At 38.7% G+C, this 22,397-nt stretch overlaps 1 protein-coding gene across 1 annotated transcript; it reads right to left on the bottom strand.

The window, feature by feature from the left end:
- Window positions 1-9,066: 9,066 nt before the first annotated feature.
- Window positions 9,067-16,009, bottom strand: LOC137732828 (uncharacterized). Its single transcript, XM_068472088.1, has 7 exons — window positions 15,806-16,009; window positions 15,421-15,745; window positions 15,281-15,367; window positions 14,117-14,641; window positions 13,612-13,713; window positions 10,381-10,583; window positions 9,067-9,738 (listed from the first exon to the last, which is right to left on the bottom strand). Exons 1-7 carry the CDS (start codon window positions 16,007-16,009, stop codon window positions 9,067-9,069), a joined length of 2,118 nt encoding a protein of 705 aa, XP_068328189.1.
- Window positions 16,010-22,397: the final 6,388 nt, after the last annotated feature.

Below are 22,397 nucleotides of genomic sequence, written 5' to 3'. Positions count from 1 at the left end.
TCGAAACAAATAATCATACTGCTCAATGTGCTGAGCCTGTTCGTACATATCTCGGATATTTGCCCTTAGCAATTTCTTTTTGTATTCATATCCAGGTCATTTAGAGTGATTCTGACGAATTCAACTTCAGGGAGAGGTACTCGACACCAATTCCTGGCCTACTTATACCTTGTCAAGTATTCCATTGGTGACTCGTTTGAGGCTTGAGCCATCCTAGCTAATGATGAGACTGAAATTTCCATCCCCGGTTGATAGAATTATTCATGGAATTTTTCAACCAGTTTCTCCCAACTTTAGACGGAGTTAGGTATGAGGTTGATGTACTAAGCAAATGCTAATCCTGTTAATGAGAAGTTGAATAATGGCAGTTTATGGAAGTCGCTATTAACGTCTCCACATTATGCAGTGAACTGAGCTACATGTTCCAGCGAGGATAAAGACAATTCTCCAGCAAAAAGACTGAAGTCCGAGATCTTAAAGCCTTTAGGATATTCGAATTTCTCCACATAAACCAGGTACGGATGGATGAACTTTGGGAACTTCGGCCCCTTTTTTAAGGCCGAATCGATCATCTTTTAGACCTCGGTCATATTGACAGATGCTGTTTCCACTCCCTGGTCAGGTTCGTCTGATCTATTGCTTGATCCTCCTCTTTTTTCTAAGCTAATCGGTTGAAGCCGAGCGGATCTTATCTCGACTTGTAGTGGAACATTCTTACTTGGAAGTTGCTGAGGTTGGCCGATGTGGCCATCTTCGAAGGCTTTACTGACCAATAGTTCAAGTAATCTGGTATGTGTATCACTATTGCTTTGTATTGCTTCGAGCAAATTATTCATTTTTTAGCCAATCGACTGCTCGACTTGTCGAGATTGTTCATCAAGTCGTTGTCGAAGAAACGACCTAGTTGAGGGATCAGAACCTTCCCCATCATCTTCGTCGCAATCTTCCACTATTCCTTTGATGAAAATGCATGCAGTTTGGTTGGGAATTTCTGGGTTGCGAGGCTGTCCGCTGAGACAAACTTCATTCTCTCGGTGTGTCACACTTGTAGCCTCGGGTGGCACAACAATCAGGGGATTTTGTACCTGAGACAAATCTTGTCCAGGGCCCTGTACTGGCAGGTCGATTGTTGACTTTCCCATGATTGTTTCTTTTTTACGGACCGTGTCTCAATGGTCATGAACTCCGAAGGTTTAGCACTGTGTCCTACTGGACATGCTAAAATGTTGACCCTAAAAATTACAAAGCATACGTGGCGCGTAGGCCGAGTAACTAATGAGCTATCTACGTCCTTCGGTTGATGGGGGTGTGCCAACTCGTCGGTCATGCCTGGCCGAGAAGTACAATTTGTTGATGCTGCGTTGAGTGCATTGCTGAATTCTTGATTTTGCTACTGTGGCCGAGGAAGGAACAAGTCTCAGCCTTTGGATTCTCGAGCTTGAAGACAAGGCTACTAATTTTGCGAAGTTCACGAATCGTCGGCTCCAAATTCGGTCATAGTGATTATATTTGAAGACAAGGCTACTAATTTTGCGAAGTTCACGAATCGACACCAGACTATATGAACACAAGTACTCAAATGTGATGTATGTCTTGATGGTAAATGTGCTTCGACCGTCAGAATTCCGAACTCTGAAACTTACTTATGAGTATCCAATCATACAATCTCTCGGCATTCAATGTGCTAAATGTCGTAACTCGTAACACCTTACTTTGTCGAGAAGGCTAATAAGATGACCTCTGCCAATAAGGATTCGGAAACCCTTCTCGATCGAGACTTGGATAGATAACCAGTCGGCCTCGACGCAGTGCTATTTATCCAAACTGAAGGTGCTTCTCGGTCGGCTGATTCTATTGCAACAGTGTTGTTTATCCAAACTGAAGATGTTCGCCGATTGCCTTCACAGTGCTGTTTATCCAAATTGAAGATGTGTGGCGGAAAAAGAAAATAAAAATTCTCAAGATTTTTGAGAGGTTTGTGCAGAGCAATTGTGTGTTGAATTAAAGGGGGCTTGAATGATACACTCTTCTCTCTATTTATAGCAACAAATCCTCTTCAAGATTGAGTTGAAACCACATTCGGATTAGGACTTCTTATTCTTATCCAACTTTGTCTCGATCAATCCTACTCTTACTAGGACTTTGAACTTACCCCCTTTTCAGGCCGTATTCATTGCCGGTCGGAAATCCATATTGCCCTAGGACCCCTTATTACATTGGGACTTCTTCGACCCATTCACTCATCTAAACTACTCCTGCTTGTAATAGGACTCGATCACCTTTACTGAATAGCTTCGGACCATTAGGCAGCCCATGATATATTTGGAAAAGCTTTGGACTGAACCTAAGCTTGGCCCAAAATATTATTTTGAGCCCAGATAAGAATATAGGATGAGGGTGGATGAAATAGTTTTGAATTTGTTACCTATTTTAGGCACTTTTGACTTGGTTGAGGGATGATTGCCTGCTGCTCGCGTGTAGGAATCCTAGTATGCCTCAAGGGTATTTTTATCCTCTTCTATCCAAAAATCCACATGTCGCCTTATGATTATTTTTGGCTCCACAATATTGTCAAATGTTTGCAAAACTGTCTACATCTATATAAGCTTTGCGATAACTTTCCCGTCTTGAGATCAAGCCAACAACTGTGAACATGGTAAGTAAGTGAAAGTTACCGATGCTACTCCGAAGGCACTTTTTTTGGATTTAACTTCATGTTGTATTTCTAGAGCAGACCAAATGACTCTTAGAGGTGGGTCAGGTGGTACTTCTTTTCTGTGCTCTTGACGACCATATCATCTATGTAAACTTCCATTGTCTTTCCAATCTTTTCCTTGAAGATTTGATTGACAAGCCTTTGATAGGTTGCCCATATATTTTTAAGACCAAAAGGCATAACTTTGTACCATGTACCTCGTCAATAACAAAGGACCTTGCTTCCATGTCTAACTCATTTATCTTTATCTGATTTTGTCCAGCCTAAGCATCCATGAAACTTAGCAGCTCATGCTCTGCTGTCGAATCTACTAACAAGCCAATTTGTGAAAGAGGATAAGGATCTTTTGGGTATACCTTGTTCAAATCAGTGAAGTCTACGCATACTCTCCATTTGCCATTTTTCTTCTGCACTAGCACGACGTTGGCCAACCAGTTTGGATAATGTACTTCAACAAAGAAGTTAGTTTCCTTGAGTTCGACGATCTCGGATTCTATCATCTTGCTTCATTCAATTCTGTGATTTCGCTTACACTAGATAATTGGTCTGGCAGTTGTGATCAAGTGGAGGCAATAGTAGATCATGGAAGGATCGATCGTGGGTATATTTTCTGCGGACCAGGTAAACACATATTTGTTGGCTCGTGAGAAGTTAGTGAATATTTCTTTCTCTCGATTGGTCAGGTTTGATTCGATCCTGGCTTTGTGCTCCAGCTTGTTGGGATCAAGGCTAATTTATATGGCGTCCTCATAAGCCTTTGATTTCAAAGTGCTGTAGTCTTGGGGGTCGAGATATAGGTCTTATTCTTTGTAACTCGTCTGTTAACTCGCTGACTGTGATTGCTATGCTGACTTATCCATGGGAGTGCTAGAGCTTTACTCTCATTTCCGGATTATGTTCATGCTCTCAAAAGCGCAACAGCGCACCATTGCTTGGTCTCCCTTATCTCCTTTACCCCAACTGGAATGGGGTAGCGGAGTAGCTGGTGGTAAGTTTACAAAACGACCCTCATCTTGTACAGCTAGTTTTGACCAAGAATGACGTTGTGTTAAGTTGGGCGGTCTATAACTTGGAAGGTTACCAGATGGTTGTAAAGTTCTGCCTGAACCATAGGTTCAATGTCCCCAGGGATCGGACGGTGGCCCATTGAAGGTGTAGATAGTGGTTTTTCCCTTGTTGGTGTTGTAAAAAATGCTCATTTTCTCAGCGACATCTTTGAAGAGGATGTTTACTCCTAATATGTTGTCCACCAAGACCTGGCTGACTAAGGCGTTAAAGATTTGTACCTTGACAACAAGGGCATCATCATGGGGAGAGTGGATATCTTCCAAGTCTCAAAAGGAGAACACCAAGATGTTAAAGTCAATAATTTGTGGTTTGTTAATGGAAGCCACCATTCGAGGCTTCTTGCACAATGTACCGGGCAAGATAAAGGCCAAAAAGCCTTCTAGATTTTTTGTGTTGTCTTTCGAGAGCAGGTCGTTGGAGCGATGCATCTGGGTTCAGATCAATAATTTTTTTGGGATCTGAATGGGAATTGCATAGACCGATGCCTCCTTAAAATGGGAGACAACATCTTCAAGATCTTTCACTCACATCTTTAGATCAACGAGTCTTGCTCGTTCTTTTGCTACAGGGCTCCCTCAGATGTCTTCCACAAGTGGACATATTTCCATTAGATCTTCCCATATAGGATCTATGGCCGAAACCCCATCGTTCCTGAGGCTGTCATCATGCATGAGGATGACACGAACACAGTATGATGGTTTATGAGGGGTCTCTATAGGGGTAAAGTGATTTGATTGAGAGGAATATAAGTTCACTTTCAATGAAAACACCAATTGTTGGAACCAAATTTGCGCCCCACCGTGAATAATGGAGGAATAAATCTTAGGAACTTATAAAACAACAAACAACTGTGAGCAAGCTTGAAACTCCGAGGAGGAGGCATGCATGCCAAAGACTTTTCGAATGTCAAGTTAATAAACAAATATAAGACTCAAGTAGTGGACAAGAAAATTAGAGTGCGATGTTTGCGTTACTAGAGACAAACCCTAGAAGGGCACATTTATACCAACCATGAGAGAAACCTTTGTAGGAAAGAATCTTTGTTATAAGCTGGAAGAATCCTAGATGATATCTAGAAGTAGATATTGTGTCATCTTTAGAAGTTTTATTACTTAGGGCACACGCCAATACTTAGATTGTAGGAACTCAAAGACATATAGAGGATCTGGCTACTTTCAACCCAGATCAAAGAACTTGAAACAAACTAGGCTTGAAAACACTTAACTAGACTCAAAGAACTCGAAACAAACTAAAGAGACTCAAAACAGCACAAAATAATCAAATAGACTCAAACTAGACACTAAAGGGTGATTTGGACAAAAATTAATTTTAACTTGACTCAAAACACTTAAAACACAAGTTTGGACATATTCTAACTAATTTGACACAACAAAGTAAAGGGGATTGGGTTTTTGACGAATTTAAAGTAAAGACAAGTAGATTAAAGACTTAAACAAGTTTGGCATGAAATTTGGGGAAATTATGGGTGATTGGCTAGCTAGAAGGTCCTTCTCCACGCATAACACACTTGCATACAAATTGATTTCCAGTTGCTTTTCCAATAAACCATGAACCTCAATGCCCTAGATTAACCGTGAACAACACTAATTAACCCTCAGATTTTCCTTAAGTCATTGAATTGGATGGATAATGCATCGGCAACCAAATTATTCTTCAATAGTTCCCTACATGAACATCATAATAGAGATACAATCAAAGATCATTAAGCTTAGTGAAAATCATAAGCATTGACAAGGCATTCGTAACTATGAATAGCATGATACTCCTGCTAGGAATTTACTTAACACGATTGTGACTAGCAACCTCCACTACTTATGAATATAAGTTCATAACAATTAGGTGAAACTCCCTTATATTCTAGCATTAAATTCATGTATGCAAACTAAGTATGCATCCTTAATCAACAAACAAGAATAAGTTCTGAATCAAACAGTTAAGTAAATTGCTTACACAATTTAATCACAACTGGAAGTAATCAATTCATATTGCAAATATGTTCATGGCTTTGAATTCTCCTCTAGCAAAAATGAGTTTAGCTACTCATATTCGCACTTAAACAAAAAAAAAACTTAAATTAAACATTGAAAACAAAAGATTGAATACACCTAGAAACGCTCCAACAATCCAAAACTTGAATGGCAGGCACGGCTTCAAGGGTTTTCTCTCCTTTCTCCTTCTCCTTGAGAAGTTGCGGCACAAGGTTGGTTGTGGCTGAAATTGGGTTATGGTGTGTGATAGATGGCTGGTGCGGAATTGTGTGTGTGAAGGATGGATGGAATGGTTGAATGAATGGTTGGTTTTTGCAGCAGAAACATATATTTAAAGGGAGAAAAAGCAAGGCATTAATTAATTAATTTTTGGGAAAGATTTGCTCTCCAAATCTTCAAGCTCAGGTGCAGGTTGAGGTGGTTGAGGCTCTTGTTGATTCTTCTTTCTTCTCAAGGATTGCTCAAAATCGTCGTCAAAGTCTAAGATATGCGCATGAACCGGTTGAGAACTCCGAGTCATAAACTAGTGCCTAAAACAAGAAAGCAAACAAGTTAGAAACTAAAACCAATAACACACGAAAATAACTAAAAAGAAATAACAAGGGATTAGCAAAGTTGCTAATCCCCGGCAACGGCGCCAAAATTTGATGCGAAAATTAACTTAACACACAAATTAACCCTCTTTTGACAATTGTAGCATATAAATAAGTAGGGATCGTTCTTACACCGGGGATTAGGAGGGATTGCTAAACACTCTAAACTGACTCAAATAAATAAAACTGACCTTTAAAACACTTAACTCACTTAAAAAAAAACTCAAACAAGTTCACAAGACTCAAAATAGGCTAAAAGCACTCAAAACTGCCTAAAAACACAAACTGGGCAGTTTTGAGACTTAACACAAACTTGGACGAAAATTGGTTCTAACTTGACTCAAAACTCTTAAAAACACAATCTAAAACATATTTGAACCAATTAGACACTCTAAGACAATTGGGGATTTGGTTTTGGACGACAATCAAACAAACAAAACAATAATGTAAACTAGGCAGATTTGGACGAAATTGATGGAATTAGGTGGATGGTGAGATGGCTAGGAGGTTTTTCTCCACACATGGCATAGTTGTATACAACACAATCTTCAGTTGCTTATTCAATGAATTATGAACCTCAACACCCCAAGTTAATTAGGTACGCTTAAATTAACTCTCAGATTTCCCTTAGGTCATTGAATTGAATGGAATTAGCGCATTGCAATCAAATTATTCCTTAAACGTTTTCTATACGAAAGCGCATAATAGAAAGACAATCAAAGATCATTAGGTTCTATGGAAATCATAGGTGTTGACGAGGCATTCGTAACTATGAAAGCGCATGATACTTATGCCAAGAATTTACTTAACATAATTGTGATCAACAATCTTAACTACTCATGAATATAAGTTCCCAACGATTAGGTGAAGTTTCCTTATACCCTAGCATCATATTTATGCAAGCTATCCACATTCGGTGAAGTCCAAATTCGTCCATCCATGTTGGCCCATATGCAAGCTATCCACATAGTGTCCAAAATTGCTCCAAAATGCACCAAAATGCACTTCCTTGGTACTTTAACCCATAGGACCTACAAACACACGAAATTGAGTTGTAATAAGACATTAACTAAGAAATAATAGCACAAATGCACAAGAATAAGCTAGTTAAGTCGCCTAAATATGGTACTATCAAATTCCCCCACACTTATCTTTTGTTAGTCCTCGAGCAAAATAAACAACAAAAAGTAACAAAACAAACAATCTAAACCTTCAAACGTTCGCCTCAGGGATTTCCAATGAGACATAACATGTCAAAGATCACCACTCACATAGATTTAAGCAATCCTTACCCTCGAGCATACTTAATCATAGTCACCATTCACTAGCTTGCATTTAATCAATTAAAACAACATTTTGAATGTAGTAACATGCCTTAGAGAATTCCCTCAATTCCTTCCTAGATGTACTCTCGATTTTCCCACAGATTTTCTGACTACACTCCATACACTAGGTATATGTGAGAAGATTGATGTAAACATGTAGACGATCACTCACATATGTTATAACAAGGAAAGCATTTTCTGGAATTATTAACATGTGTGTATATATATATATATGATCTCATGAATGGAACGCCACTACTTAGGCGCAAGAACCAGGGATACCATATGCTCAAACCAATTTTAAACTCCACATATTGAAACACATAACAATCAAGATAGAAGTCAAAGGGTTGTAACGAGGCTAGGGTATTGGCTAACAACGAAAGGTGAAGGATAAACAAACATTCTTAAAGCAATAGTGAGCAAAGTATTGAATTAGGCACTTGGAATTCACTTTAGAATGCAGAAACTACTTTAAACACCCAAGGGGGAATCCCACAAAACTTAAGGCCATATTCAAACTTTTTGGACCCTTTCTTCAACAATCATACTTGTGAGTTCATTCTCACTTATTTTCACTCATTTTCTTTCTTTTCTTCTTCTTTTTCTTCTTTTTCACAATTTTTTTTTCTTTTCGTTTTTTTTTTCTTTCTTTTTCTCGTGCCTCTTTTAAGACTTTGGCACACACACACTCACAAAATCCCTTCCCCCACACTTGTTTTCTGCACAAATGTCACTCAAAAGGAATTCCTTCTAAGTTATGCTCCACTATACTTCAAGAACAAGGGTATGGAAAGTCCTATTCTAGGCTAGGTAAGGATGATGTGGTTAACAAGAAAATAGGCTAAATAAGGCTCAAAGGGGTTTAAACCTATACTACAAATGGATTCGGCTATTTGGCTATGGTGGTGACTACTACACAACTTCATCTTGTTATTTGTTAGGCTAATCAATTTCATGCTTTGAATAAAACGGGTATAAGTTCTAGTATTTGGAACTATAGTGATGAAACGCATTCTAAGTAGCAACCAAGCAAAGAATAATGAGATCATGCAACGACTTTAGAAAACAAGAATGCACAAATTAATAACTCTCCAAATAAACGTTTAGGCTCAAGTCTCTCAGGAATGTAGCGTTTGTTTGAGTTCCTTCCTTCAAGTATGTCATACAAAGACTCACATAAAAGCAAACAAATAATAAGCAACTAAGCATGATAAAATAAACAGCAAGGAGAAGGGTTTAGAAACGTAAATCTGGGTTTGGAATGAAGGTTCCATCTTCTCCTTGTCGAATACATGGGTTGCCTCCCAAGAAACGCTTGCTTTAACGTCTTCCAGCCAGACGAATACGCCATGCTAAGCTTCACTAGTAGTACCCACGGCATGGAGGGGTACATCGTCCACAACATGCTCCTCGAAATTCTCATAGTAGGGCTTTAATCGATGACCATTCACCTTGAACTCTTGTCCTGTTTTCAAGCTTTGAACTTGGACTGCACCATAAGGAAAGACATTAGTAATAACAAACATGCCAACCCACTTAGAACGCAACTTACCAGGAAACAAGCGAAGGTGAGAATTAAATAGTAGCACTTTCTGCCCAATGGAGAATGATTTGCCTCGAATCATCTTATCATGGAAAGCCTTTGTCTTCTCCTTGTAAATTCGAGCGTTTTCATACGCCTCGTTCCTAATCTCTTTTAATTCATTCAACTGGAGCTTCCTGTGAATTCCAGCAACATCAATGTCCATGTTGAATGTCTTGATGGCCCAGTGCGCCTTGTGCTCCAATTCCACGGGAAGATGGCATGGTTTGCCATAAATGAGCCGAAATGGGGACATGCCCAGGGGGGTCTTATATTCCGTGCGATATGCCCACAACGCATCATCCAACCGTACACTCCAATCCTTCCTTGTAGGGCCCACAGTTTTTTCTAGAATTTGCTTAATCTCCCTATTTGAAACCTCGGCTTGCCCATTGGTCTGAGGATGATAAGGTGTTGAAACCCTATGCGCGACGTTGTACTTCTTGAGCAAAGCCTCAATGGTTCGATTGCAAAAGTGAGACCCTCCATCACTTATGATCACTCGTGGCATTCCAAACCTTGCAAATAGGTTAGTTCTAATGAAATCTGCAACCACTCGAGAATCATTAGTTCGGGTGGCTTTTGCTTCCACCCACTTCAACACATAATCCACAGCAAATAAGATATAAAGGAAACCATGCGAGGAAGGAAAAGGACCCATAAAATCAATGCCCCAAACATCAAAAATTTCAACAGGAAGTATAATATTTTGCGGCATTTGATCCTTTGCACTAATGTTACCCATTCTTTGGCAACGATCACAAGACATACAAAAGGTTCTAGCATCCTTAAATAAAGTTGGCCAATAGAATCCACATTCTAAAACCTTAAGGGCTGTGCGTTGTGTCCCAAAGTGTCCCCCACATGCATAAGTGTGACAGAATGTTAAAATAGAATTGAATTCCATGTCATGCACACACTTACGTATAATCTGATCCGAGCAATATTTCCACAAGTATGGATCATCCCAAATATAAAACCTAGCATCTTTTTTCAATTTATCACGTTGGTTTCTATTTAGAGTGTTAGGAACTTGTTTAGTCACCAAATAATTTACCAAATCCGCATACCAAGGCTCACTTACCTTAATGGATAGCAATTGCTCGTCCGGGAAGGTTTCTACAATAGGGTACGGTTCCTCCTCATGTATCATACGGCTTAGGTAGTCAGCCACTACATTTTCACTTCCCTTTTTGTCCTTGATTTCAATGTCAAACTCTTGAAGAAGTAGCATCCATCGAATTAGCCGTGGTTTGGCTTCCTTCTTGGTGAACAAGTACTTTAAAGCTGCATGATTAGTGAAAATAATAACCTTAGTACCAAGTAAATATGATCGAAATTTATCTAAAGCAAAGACAATGGCAAGAAGTTATTTTTCAGTGGTCGAATAGTTCAATTGAGCGTCATTCAACGTCCGGGACGCGTAGTAGATAACATGCGGCTTCTTGTCCTTCCTTTGGCCCAAAACAGCTCCTAACGCATAGTCGGATGCATCACACATTAGCTCAAATGGAAGGCTCCAATCCGGTGGCACAATGACGGGTGCCGTGGTTAGCATGTCCTTAAGGAGTTGGAAAGCTGCCGTGCACTCCTTGGTGAAGTCGAAAGGTGCATCTTTTTGTAGGAGGCGGCATGGAGGTTGGGAGATGATGCGAGATTTATACACACACAAATTAAACCCTCTTTTTGACAATTGTAGTATAAGTATAAGTAGGGATCGTTCTAGACCGGGGATTAGGAGGGATTGTTAATCACTTGGATTTGACTCAAAAACGTAAAAACACAATATAAAACACTATACTAGACTCAAAGAATGCAAAACTAAACAACGTAAAATACTTAAAACAAATCAAATGACTAAGACTTAACAAAATATGGGGGAGGGGGGAAGTTTGATTTGACGAAAATTGAAATAACAAAACAAGTTAATAAACTAAGCAGATTGTAAAACGAATATGGATTTAATGAATGGAATGAAGGCTAGCTAAGGGGTTCTTCTCCACACATGTTACACTTGCAGACAAGATTGATTCTCAGTTGGTCTTTCAATAAATTATGAAACTCAACGCCCCGGGTCAATTAGGTCCGCTTAAATTAACCGTCAAGTTTTCCTTAAGTTAATGAATTGGATGGGTTTGCGCAACGCAATTCACAACATTCTCCAAAAGTCTTTTACGTGAACAGCACAATAAAGATACAATCAAAGATCATTAAGCATTATGAAAACTATAAGTGTTGACGAGGCATTCGTTACTATGATGAGCATGAAACTCGTGCCAAGAATTCATTTAACGCGATTGTTTATAAGCAACTTCCACTACTTGTGAATATAAGTTCATAACGATTAGGTGAAACTCACTTATATTCTAGCGTCATATTCATGCATGAAAATTAAGCGCACGTTCTTAATAAACATACATAAATAAGTTATCAATCAAACGGTTAAACAAATTGAATCAACAACTTATGAAATTCCAACGAAAGTTAATCAATTCATATTGCAAACATAAACATAGTTTCGAATCACCCCCTAGCTAAAGGGGGTTTAGTTCCTCATAACATTGAAATCAAAGAAACATCTAAACATTCCAACAACTCAAACTTGAATTGTATGAACGTTTAGGCACTCTTCTCTTCCATTCCTCATACGTACAAAACAAAGAGAATTGAATTTAAACATTGAAATCAAAGAAACACCCAAACATTCCAACAACTCAAACTTGAATTGTATGAACGTTTTAGGCACTCTTCTCTTCCTCTTCGTTGTGGCACAAGGTCTAAGGAGATGTTTAGGGCTTTAGGTGTATGTGGAATGGAGTGGGGAATGGTTGGAGTGGCTGCAATGGAGGAGAAGAAATGGTGCAGAAATGGAAGGTGATGCACGGCACAAGGTTGTGTTTGTGTTGTGTGTTGTGTTGTGAATGGAATGAATGAATTGTGGCTGCAATGGATGCTTATTTATAGGTAAATAAGAGGGAACATGACAGCTAGGAGGTGGGTGGAAATGTGGCTGCAAGGTGAGTGAATGATTATGAATGAATGCATGTGAAAAATAGCTAGGAAAACTTGGTGGAATGCTGGAATTGTATGGTGATGTGCACGACAAAGGGTGTGTTTGTGTGTTGTGGCTGATTTGTTTGTTGATTAAAGATGCATGTGGATGAATTATACAATGGGAAAGTATGTGATTGACAACTAGGGTGAATGGTGGCTGCAATGATGAAGTGTGATGGCTGAAAATGGCAAGGGAGGTGCACGGCAATGATGGTGTTTTTGGAGATGAATGTGGTTGCAAGGTGTAAATGATTATGGCTGCAAGGTGTAGATGATTATGGGTATGATAAGTGATAAGTGTATGGTTATGATAAGTGATAAGTGTATGGTTATGATAAGTGATAAGTGAATGATTATGATAAGTGATGATAAGTGAATAATATGTTGTTATGATAAGTGTATGATATGTTGTTATGATAAGTGTATGATATGTGGTGATGATAGTTTGGTCTTCAATTTCGTCCATCTACTTGGCTTTAAGCATATGCAATCCATTTAATGCCCCAAACTACTCCAAAATGCATCCTTTCGTCAAAAACATCTTATGATCCTGAAAACACACAAAAGAAGCATAAAGGACTAAAATAACTAAAGAAACATAACGTAAATGTACGAGAACAAGCCATTTAAGTCGCATGAATATGCTCCTATCAGGAGACCTTTGAGAAATCCTTGATGAACCTTCTATAAAAACCTGCATGTCCAAGGAACGAACGAACCTCTCTAACCGAAGTAGGAGAGGGTAAGTGACGCACAAGATCTATCTTTGACTTATCTACCTCAATACCTTTTTCAGAAATAATATGACCTAAAACTATGCCTTGTTTAACCATGAAATGACATTTTTCCCAATTTAACACAAGGTTAGTTTCAATGCATCGTTTTAAAATCAAACTAAAATTATTCAAACAACCATCAAATGAATCACCAAAAACGCTGAAATCATCCATAAAAACCTCAATAATTTTCTCAACATAATATAAAAATATGCTCATCATGCATCTTTGAAATGTGGCAGGTGCATTACATAAACCAAATGGCATGCGACGATAAGCAAATGTACCAAAGGGGCATGTGAAAGTGGTTTTCTCTTGATCTTCCGGAGCTATCACAATTTGATTATAACCTGAATATCCATCAAGAAAACAATAAAAAGCATAACCCGCTAACCTTTCAAGCATTTGATCAATGAATGGCAAGGGAAAATGATCCTTCCTTGCAGTGGCATTGAGCTTCCTATAGTCAATACAAACCCTCCAACCTGTTTGGATTCGAGTAGGAACAAGCTCATTTTCGGCATTTGTCACCACAGTTACTCTGGATTTCTTTGGAACACATTGCACCGAAGACACCCACCGACTATCTGAAATTGGATAGATCACTCCACAATCCAAGAGCTTGATTATCTCCTTCTTCATAACTTCCATCATTGGAGGGTTGAGTCGGCGTTAAGCCTCTCGAGATGCCTTGGACCTCTCCTCCAAAAGTATACGATGCATGCACACATGTGGTCGGGCTTATTCCCTTGATGTCGGCCAAGGTCCAACCAATTGCAGTTTTGTACTCCTTTAACACCCTCACTAACTTACCTTCTTCTTGTGCCGTGAGTGAGGAGGATATGATGACGGGCAAGGTCTTTTGATCTCCCAAGAAAACATACTTCAAATGGCTTGGCAATGGTTTAAGTTCAAGGGAAGGTGGCTGCACAACTGAAGGAATGGGCTTATTAGTCGAAATTGGAATTGAAATTGGGTCCGAAGACTTACCAGATTGTAGTGGCAATGACTCAAGGGCAGCCACTATCTCAATCATGTCAACACTAGGGGGCACGGCATGGTGCACTCCATGCATGCCGTGGGTAGGCAATGACCCTAATTCCTTGTCTTTGAGTTCCATTCCTCTTGTAATGACCAATTCAAGTGCATCTTCGTTCAATTGTTCAAAATGGTCATGCGCCAACGAATCAATTACATCAATAGCAAAACATGAATGATCATCAATAGGGTACTTGATAGATTCAAAAAGATTGAAATTAATAACTTCCCCATCAAATTCCATTGTCAAAGTCCCATTAAACACATCAATCTTCGTGCGGGCGGTTTTCATAAAGGGGCGACCAAGAAGAATTGGCAATGACTGGGCATGGTTTGATTCTTCCATTTCTAGCACGTAGAAATCCGCCGGAAAGATTAGATGATTAACCTGCACTAAAACATTTTCCAAAACACCCTTTGGATAGGCATTAGATCTATCGGCCAATTGAATAATCACGCCATCGTTTTTTAACTCACCTAGGTTCATAGATGCATAAATTGAGTAAGGCATAACATTAATAGATGCACCTAAGTCTAGCATGGCATGTTCAAAACGATTATTGCTAATAACACAAAGAATTGTAAAACTACCCGGATCTTTGCATTTAGGGGGCAATTTACGTTGCAAGATGGCTGAGACATTTTCACTTACCTTCACAACCTCTTGGTTCGAAATTCTCTTCCTAGTAGTGCAAAGTTCTTTTAAAAACTTAGCATACCTTGGAACTTGCTTAGTTGCATCCAAAAGTGGTATATTGACTTGTACTTTTCTAAATGTCTCTAAAATGCCCTTTTCAACCTTCTCTTTCTTTTTTTGCATGAATCTACGAGGAAATGGTACATTTGGAGGAATAACATTAGAAATAATCGAATTTGGAACATCCTTACCCTTGGAAGCCGAATGGTGTAGTTTGGGTGGCTGCGGCATGGTGTTTTCTACCCTTGCTGTGCCTTGTTCTTGCTCCCCTTCCTCAAATTGCAACTTTTCATCCTCCGTTGGGGCTGATTTAGAGGGTTGTGAGGCCGTTCCAAATTGTTTTCCACTTCGCAACATGATTGTTTTGGCAGATTCGAATCCTCATTTTGGGTTGACAACGGTTGAACTAGGCAACTTGCCTTGCTCTCTAAATTGGCCCATGAACTCTGCAATCTGCCTTACTTGCTTTTCTAATTCATCAACCTTTTTGTCCCTATTTGCATTCCCTGCGCCATAGAAGTTAGTAATTGAAAATTTTGATCATTATCTATGGACGAACCTGATTTGGGTTGTGTAGGTTGTGCTTGGGGTGGTGTGGGTGCATATGGCCTTTGGTAGAATCCTGGAGGTTGCTGCCTAAATGTGCTTTGTTGTTGGGGTTCTTGTGGCTCCCTCCATTTGAAATTTGGATGATCTCTCCAACCGGGATTGTATGTGTTAGAGAAAGGATCGCTACTTGGTTGGTTTTGGTTCCCATAACCCACTGTATTGGTAGATTCCCACCCTCCGTTCTCAATCAATTGAGCGCACTTGTCCGTGAGATGTCCATTCATGGAGCACACGCCACAAACAGCCACACTTTGTACCTTTGGTATTTCAACCACCTGCGAAAGAAGAGAAGTAAGATTAGCCATTTGATTTTGAAGTTCGGAAATAGCACTTACCTCATTAACTTGTTGCTGCCGTGGCATGTCTCTTTGGCCAACTCCTTCGTATTGTTGAGCATTCAAAGCTCGGTTGGCAATGAGAGTCTTGGCGACCATAGGTGTTTTGTCCACTAAAGCTCCACCCGCTGAGGCGTTTAGCATTTGACGTTCAATTAGTAGAAGCCTTTCGTAGAAATATTGAAGAAGAAGCTCCTCCTTCATTTGGTGTTGTGGACATGAAGCAACAAGGGTTTTGAAACGTTCATAACAAGTTGGAAATGATTCACCTTGATTTTGCTGAATGCCACTAATTCTTTTACGTAAAAGAATGACTCGAGAAGTTGGGAAAAACTTCTCCAAAAACGCCCTTTTCATACTCTCCCATGATGTGACAGTTCCGGGGGCTAGTTCATACAACCAATCTTTAGCCTTTTCCAAGAGAGAAAAGGGAAAAACCTTCATCTTCAAAATGCTCCCATCAACATTCACCGGGGTCATACTTGAGCAAACAACCTCGAACTCCTTCAAGTGTTTATTAGGATCTTCCATGGACAACCCATGGAACTTAGGAATATGGTGCAATAAACTGGACTTGAGTTCGAACTCGTCAGTCCTGTTGGGGGCTGCCCTTTGATATTGAATGCATAAAGGCATGGCATTATCCAATCCCGAAGCGGAAAACTCCTTGATTGTTCGATTGTCGGCTGCCATAACATGTTTTTCCTCAAAAACCCTTGCCGTGGTCTCCTCTCCCCCTTGTGTTTCGTCCTCTTCAAGCTCAGGTGCAGGTTGGGGTGGTTGAGGCTTTTGTTGATTCTTCTTTCTTCTCAAGGCTTGCTCAAAATCGTCGTCAAAGTCTAAGATATGCGCATGAACCGGTTAAGAACTCCAAGTCATAAACTAGTGCCTAAAACAAGAAAGCAAACAAGTCAGAAACTAAAACCAATAACAAACCAATAACACAAGAAAATAACTAAAAAGAAATAACAAGGGATTAGCAAAGTTGCTAATCCCCGGCAACGGCGCCAAAATTTGATGCGAAAATTTACTTAACACACAAATTAACCCTCTTTTGACAGTTATAGCATATAAATAAGTAGGGATCGTTCTTACACCGGGGATTAGGAGGGATTGCTAAACACTCTAAACTGACTCAAATAAATAAAACTGACCTTTAAAACACTTAACTCACTTAAAAAAAAGTCAAACAAGTTCACAAGACTCAAAATAGGCTAAAAGCACTCAAAACTGCCTAAAAACACAAACTGGGCAGTTTTGAGCCTTAACACAAAATTGGACGAAAATTGGTTCTAACTTGACTCAAAACTCTTAAAAACACAATCTAAAACATATTTGAACCAATTAGACACTCTAAGACAATTGGGGATTTGGTTTTGGACGACAATCAAACAAACAAAACAATAATGTAAACTAGGCAGATTTGGACGAAATTGATGGAATTAGTTGGATGGTGAGATGGCTAGGAGGTTTTTCTCCACACATGGCATAGTTGCATACAACACAATCTTGAGTTGCTTATTCAATGAATTATGAACCTCTACACCCCAAGTTAATTAGGTACGCTTAAATTAACTCTCAGATTTCCCTTAGGTTATTGAATTGAATGGAATTAGCGCATTGCAATCAAATTATTCCTTAAAAGTTTTCTATATGAAAGCGCATAATAGAAAGACAATCAAAGATCATTAGGTTCTATGGAAATCATAGGTGTTGACGAGGCATTCGTAACTATGAAAGCGCATGATACTTATGCCAAGAATTTACATGACATAATTATGACCAACAATCTTAACTACTCATGAATATAAGTTCCCAACGATTAGGTGAAATTTCCTTATACCCTAGCATCATATTTATGCATGCAAATTAAGTGTGCACTCTCAATTCATATACATAAACAAGTTTTAATTAAAACAGATAAGTAAATTGAATTCATCATTCATGAAATCACAACTGAAAGTAATCAAATCATCATGCAAATATAACCATGGTTTCGAAATTCCCCCCTAGCCAAAATGGGATTAGTTCCTCATGCTTGCACAACAAAAATTATTGAATTTAAACATTGAAATCATAAGAAAGATTACACCTAAACGTTTCAGCAATTCCAGGATGGATTTGATGCACAGCTTGGCTCTTCTTCCTCCTCCTTGCTGTGGCACAAGATATGTGTGGTGGATTTGGGGGTTTTGGATGGTGTTTTCTTGTTTAAAGGGATGGAGGATGGTTGATTATGGTGGTAGGGTTGCAGCAGATATGTATGGAGATGTATGGAGGTTGAAGAATGGAGAATAGGGGTTGCGGCACAAGGGGTCTGAATAGCATAAAGGGGTCCTCGAATTTTTGGCTGAATTTATGTTTATATAGTCCTAGGGTTAAGTAGATTAGGGTTAGACTTAACAGATTTTATGGATTAGGGCCCTAGAATTCGGCTATAGGTGATCAAATCCACCTAGGAGGGGGTTTGGCCCACTTAGTTTCATAATAGGCTTGTGTAACCCAAATCCAAAAGGGATTAGGCCTTAGAAATCAGAATCCAAAGGGAAATAGGCCTAGGAAGTTGCGGCACAAGTGAGGGAAAGGGTGGCTTGGCTTGCAAGGCAAAGCAAGGCCTTCTAGAAGGGTTTAGTGCGCCACTTTTGTAGGGTTTCTAGAAAGAATGGGTTTTGTGGCTGATTTGGGCCTTCTAGAAGATGATGCTTCTAGAAATAGGTTCTAGAATTATCTATTTAGGTCCCCTTGCAACTAGGATTAAGACATGATAAGGTTTGGATAGGATAAGGTGAGATAAGGTTTGGATAATGTTTTGGATAATGTTGGATAAGGTTAGATAAGGTTTTGGATAATGTTTCCTCTTTTGAGCTGATTCCTTATCCACTTTGTCCTTAGCTTAGTTCCTTCCTCTTCTTATCACATTTCTAGCCTCTTAAAGTCCAAATTCGTCCATCCATGTTGGCCCATATGCAAGCTATCCACATAGTGTCCAAAATTGCTCCAAAATGCACCAAACTGCACTTCCTTGGTACTTTAACCCATAGGACCTACAAACACACAAAATTGAGTTGTAATACGACATTAACTAAGAAAGAATAGCACAAATGCACAAGAATAAGCTAGTTAAGTCGCCTAAATATGCTCCTATCATTCTTCCATCTCTTTAGCATATTCTTAGCCCTTCTTGAACTTCAATTTCATCCATCCATCTTGCTCCAAGCATGTGCTATCCATTCCAAGCCTAAAACTGCTCCAAAATGCTCCAAATTGCACTTTCTTGCTACTTTAGCCATTTGGACCTTCAAACACACAAAAATAGCTTAAAATATTAAAATAACTAGGAACAAACATCATAAATGCAAGAAAACAAGCTAACTAAGTCGCATAAATATGCTCCTATCAAATTCCCCCACACTTAGCTTTTGGTAGTCCTCAAGCAAAATAAAACAAACAAAACACAACCTAAACCTTCCAACAATTGCCTTAGGGATTTTCAATGCAACATGACATGCGAAAGATCACCACTCCCATAGATTTTAGCCATCCTTACCCTCGAAACACATACTTAATCATAGTCACCATTCACTAGCATTTAATCAATTAAAAGAATGTTTTGAATGTAGTAACATGCCTTAGAGAATTCACTCAATTCCTCACCGAATATGCTCTCTATTTTCACACAGATTTTCTGACTACACTCCCTACACTAAGTATATGTGAGAAGATTGATGTAAACATGTAGACTAGTACTCACATATGTTTTAAACAAAGAAGGCAATTTCTGGAATTATTAATACAACATGTATATGATCTCATGAATGGAATGCTACTACTTAGAAGCAACCAAGGATACCATATGCTTATACCAATTCCAAACTCCACATATTGAAGCACACAACACTCAAGATAGAAGTCAAATGGTTGTAACGGGGCTAAGGTAATGGTTAACAAAGAAAGGTAAAGGATAAACAAGGGTTCTTAAAGCAATAGTAAGCAAAGTAGTGAAGTAAACACTTAGAATTCACTTTTGAATGCAGAAATCAAATTTGAACACCCATGAGAGATTCACATAACACTTAGGGCCATATTCAAACTTTTGGACCCTTTCTTCAACAACCAATACTTGTGAGTTCATTCTCACTTATTTCTCAACTCTTTTCCTTTCTTTTTCTTTCTTTTTCACGTTTTTTTCTTTTTTCTTTTTTTATTTTTATATTTTTAGATTTCATATTTCCAACGAAAATCTCCCCCATACTTGTTTTTCTACAAAATGTAGATCAAAAGGAATTCCCTCTAAGTCATGCTTCACTATCCTTTAAGAACAAGGGTACGGATAGTCCTATTCTAGGCTAGGTAAGGATAATGTGGCCAACAAAGAAAATAGGCTAAATAAGGCTCAAAGGGGTTAAACCTACAATACAAATGCAAAGGGACAAGGCTTTTTGGCTCTGGTTTAACTAAACAACTTCATCTTATTGTATGTTATGCACTCAATATCATGCTTTGAATGAAACGGGCATGAATTCTAGTATTTGGAGAGTTATTAATCTTGATTTCTTGTTTTCTAAAGTCGTTGCTTGATCTCATCATTCTTTGCTTGGTTACTACTTAGAATGCGTTTTATCACTATAGTTCCAAATACTCGAACTCATGCCCATTTCATTCAAAGCATAAAATTGAGTGCATAACATAAAACAAGATGAAGTTGTTTAGTTAAAACAGAGCCAAAAAGCCTTACCCTTTGCATATGTATTGTATGTTAACCCCTTTGAGCCTTAGTTAGCCTAATTTTCTTTGTTAACCATATTATCCTTACCTAGCCTAGAATAGGACTATCCATACCCTTGTTCTTAAAGTATAGTAAAGCATGACTTAGAGGGAATTCCTTTTATTCTACAATTTGCAGAAAAACAAGTGTGGGGGAAGGATTTTCGTGGGAATCTAGGGGGATGGATGATTTATGTGCCAAACAAAAGAATAGGGCACGAAAAAAAAAAACGTGAAAAAGAAGGAAAACAAAGAAAAAGGAGTTGAAAATAAGTGAGAATGAACTCACAAGTGTTGATTGTTGAAGAAAGGGTCCAAAAGTTTGAATTTGACCCTAAGTTTTATGTGAATCGTCCCTTGGTGTTCAAAGTTGATTTCTGGATTCAAAAGTGAATTCTAAGTGTTTATTTCATTACTTTGCTTACTATTACTTTAAGAACTTTTGTTTATCCTTACCTTGCTTTGTTAGCCAATACCCTAGCCCCGTTACAACCCTTAGACTTCGATCTTGATTGTTATGTGTTTCAATATGTGGAGTTTAAAATTGGTTTGAGCATATGGTATCCTTGGTTCTCGCGTCTAAGTAGTGGCATTCCATTCATGAGATCATATACATGTTAATAATTCCAGAAAGTGCCTTCTTTGATTATACGTATGTGAGTATTAGTTTACATATTTACATCAATCTTCTCACATATACCTAGTGTAGGGAGTGTAGTCAGAAAATCTGTGTGAAAATAGAGAGTATATCTAGTGAGGAATTGAGGGAATTCTCTAAGGCATGTTACTACATTCAAAATCATGTTTTAATTGATTAAATGCGAGCTAGTGAGTGGTAACTATGATTAAGTATATGCTCGAGGGTAGGGATAACTAAAATCTATGTATGAGGTGTTCTTTAATGTGTTATGTTCATTGGAAATCCCTGAGGTACATGTTGGAAGGTCTAGATTGTGTTTTGTTTGTTTTGTTTATTTTGTTTTGCTCAAGGACTAGCAAAAGCTAAGTGTGGGGGAATTTGATAGGAGCATATTTATGCTACTTAGTTATGTTGTTTCCTTTCATTTAGCGAGTTAATTACTATCTATTTTAGTCTTTTAAGGTATTTTCGTATGTTTTTAGGTCTTAATGGCAAAAGGAGCAAGAAAGTGCATTTTGAGGCTATTTGGAGCAGTTTTGGGCATGGATTGGATAGCTTAACTATGGAGCAATGTGGATGGGCGAAATTGAAGTCAAGAGATGCTAGGAAAGACTACAAATCTAGAGAAAGAAGTCCAAATGCAAAGAAGATAAGGAAATAGCAAGAAATAAGGAGCCTTATCCAACCTTATCTTATCCTATCCTAACCAACCTTATCCTTTCCTAACTCTAACATTATCCTATCTTACCCTATCCAAATCAGGTTAGGACTTAAATCTAGCTAATTAGAGGGGATTAGTTACACATTTAAACACCTATTTCAAGTTCTAGAAGCCCTATTTTCGTGCATTAAGTTTATGCCACATGTAACCCTTCTAGAAGTTCTAGAATCTGCCACAAGGACCATTCCTTGTCCTCCTTGGAATCTAATTGAAAGTATCCTTGTTCTTTGGCGATTTGAAGTCCTAATTCCTCTCTTTTTCAGCCCAAATTCGTGCCTCCCCTTCACCCTATAAATATTTGATGCCACAACACTCAAAAACCACCACCCTCTACCACAAATTCACACCACACCATCCACCACACCTCAAGAGCCTAAATTCACACAAATCCCCATTGTTGGTAGCAAGGAAGGAAGGAGGAGCCACCTGGAGTGTTTCTAGGTGTATTCTATCTTTGTTTTCAATGT

The sequence above is a fragment of the Pyrus communis genome, chromosome 4 (assembly GCF_963583255.1).
Source record: "Pyrus communis chromosome 4, drPyrComm1.1, whole genome shotgun sequence".
Taxonomy (NCBI): Eukaryota; Viridiplantae; Streptophyta; class Magnoliopsida; order Rosales; family Rosaceae; genus Pyrus; species Pyrus communis.
The sequence above is the reverse complement of the archived record's forward strand: the minus strand, read 5'-3'. Positions and strand labels throughout refer to the sequence as shown.

Bases quoted from the DNA above. Each gene is read 5' to 3' on its own strand.
- LOC137732828 (XM_068472088.1), bottom strand. From the start codon at position 16,009: ATGAAGGAGGAGCTTCTTCTTCAATATTTCTACGAAAGGCTTCTACTA. The intron at 15,368-15,420 runs GTTCGTCCATAG...TCTATGGCGCAG, and splicing joins ACCTACACAACCCAAATCAG to GGAATGCAAATAGGGACAAA. The intron at 10,584-13,611 runs GTTGGAGGGTTT...CTAATCATGCAG, and splicing joins TCCTACTCGAATCCAAACAG to CTTTAAAGTACTTGTTCACC.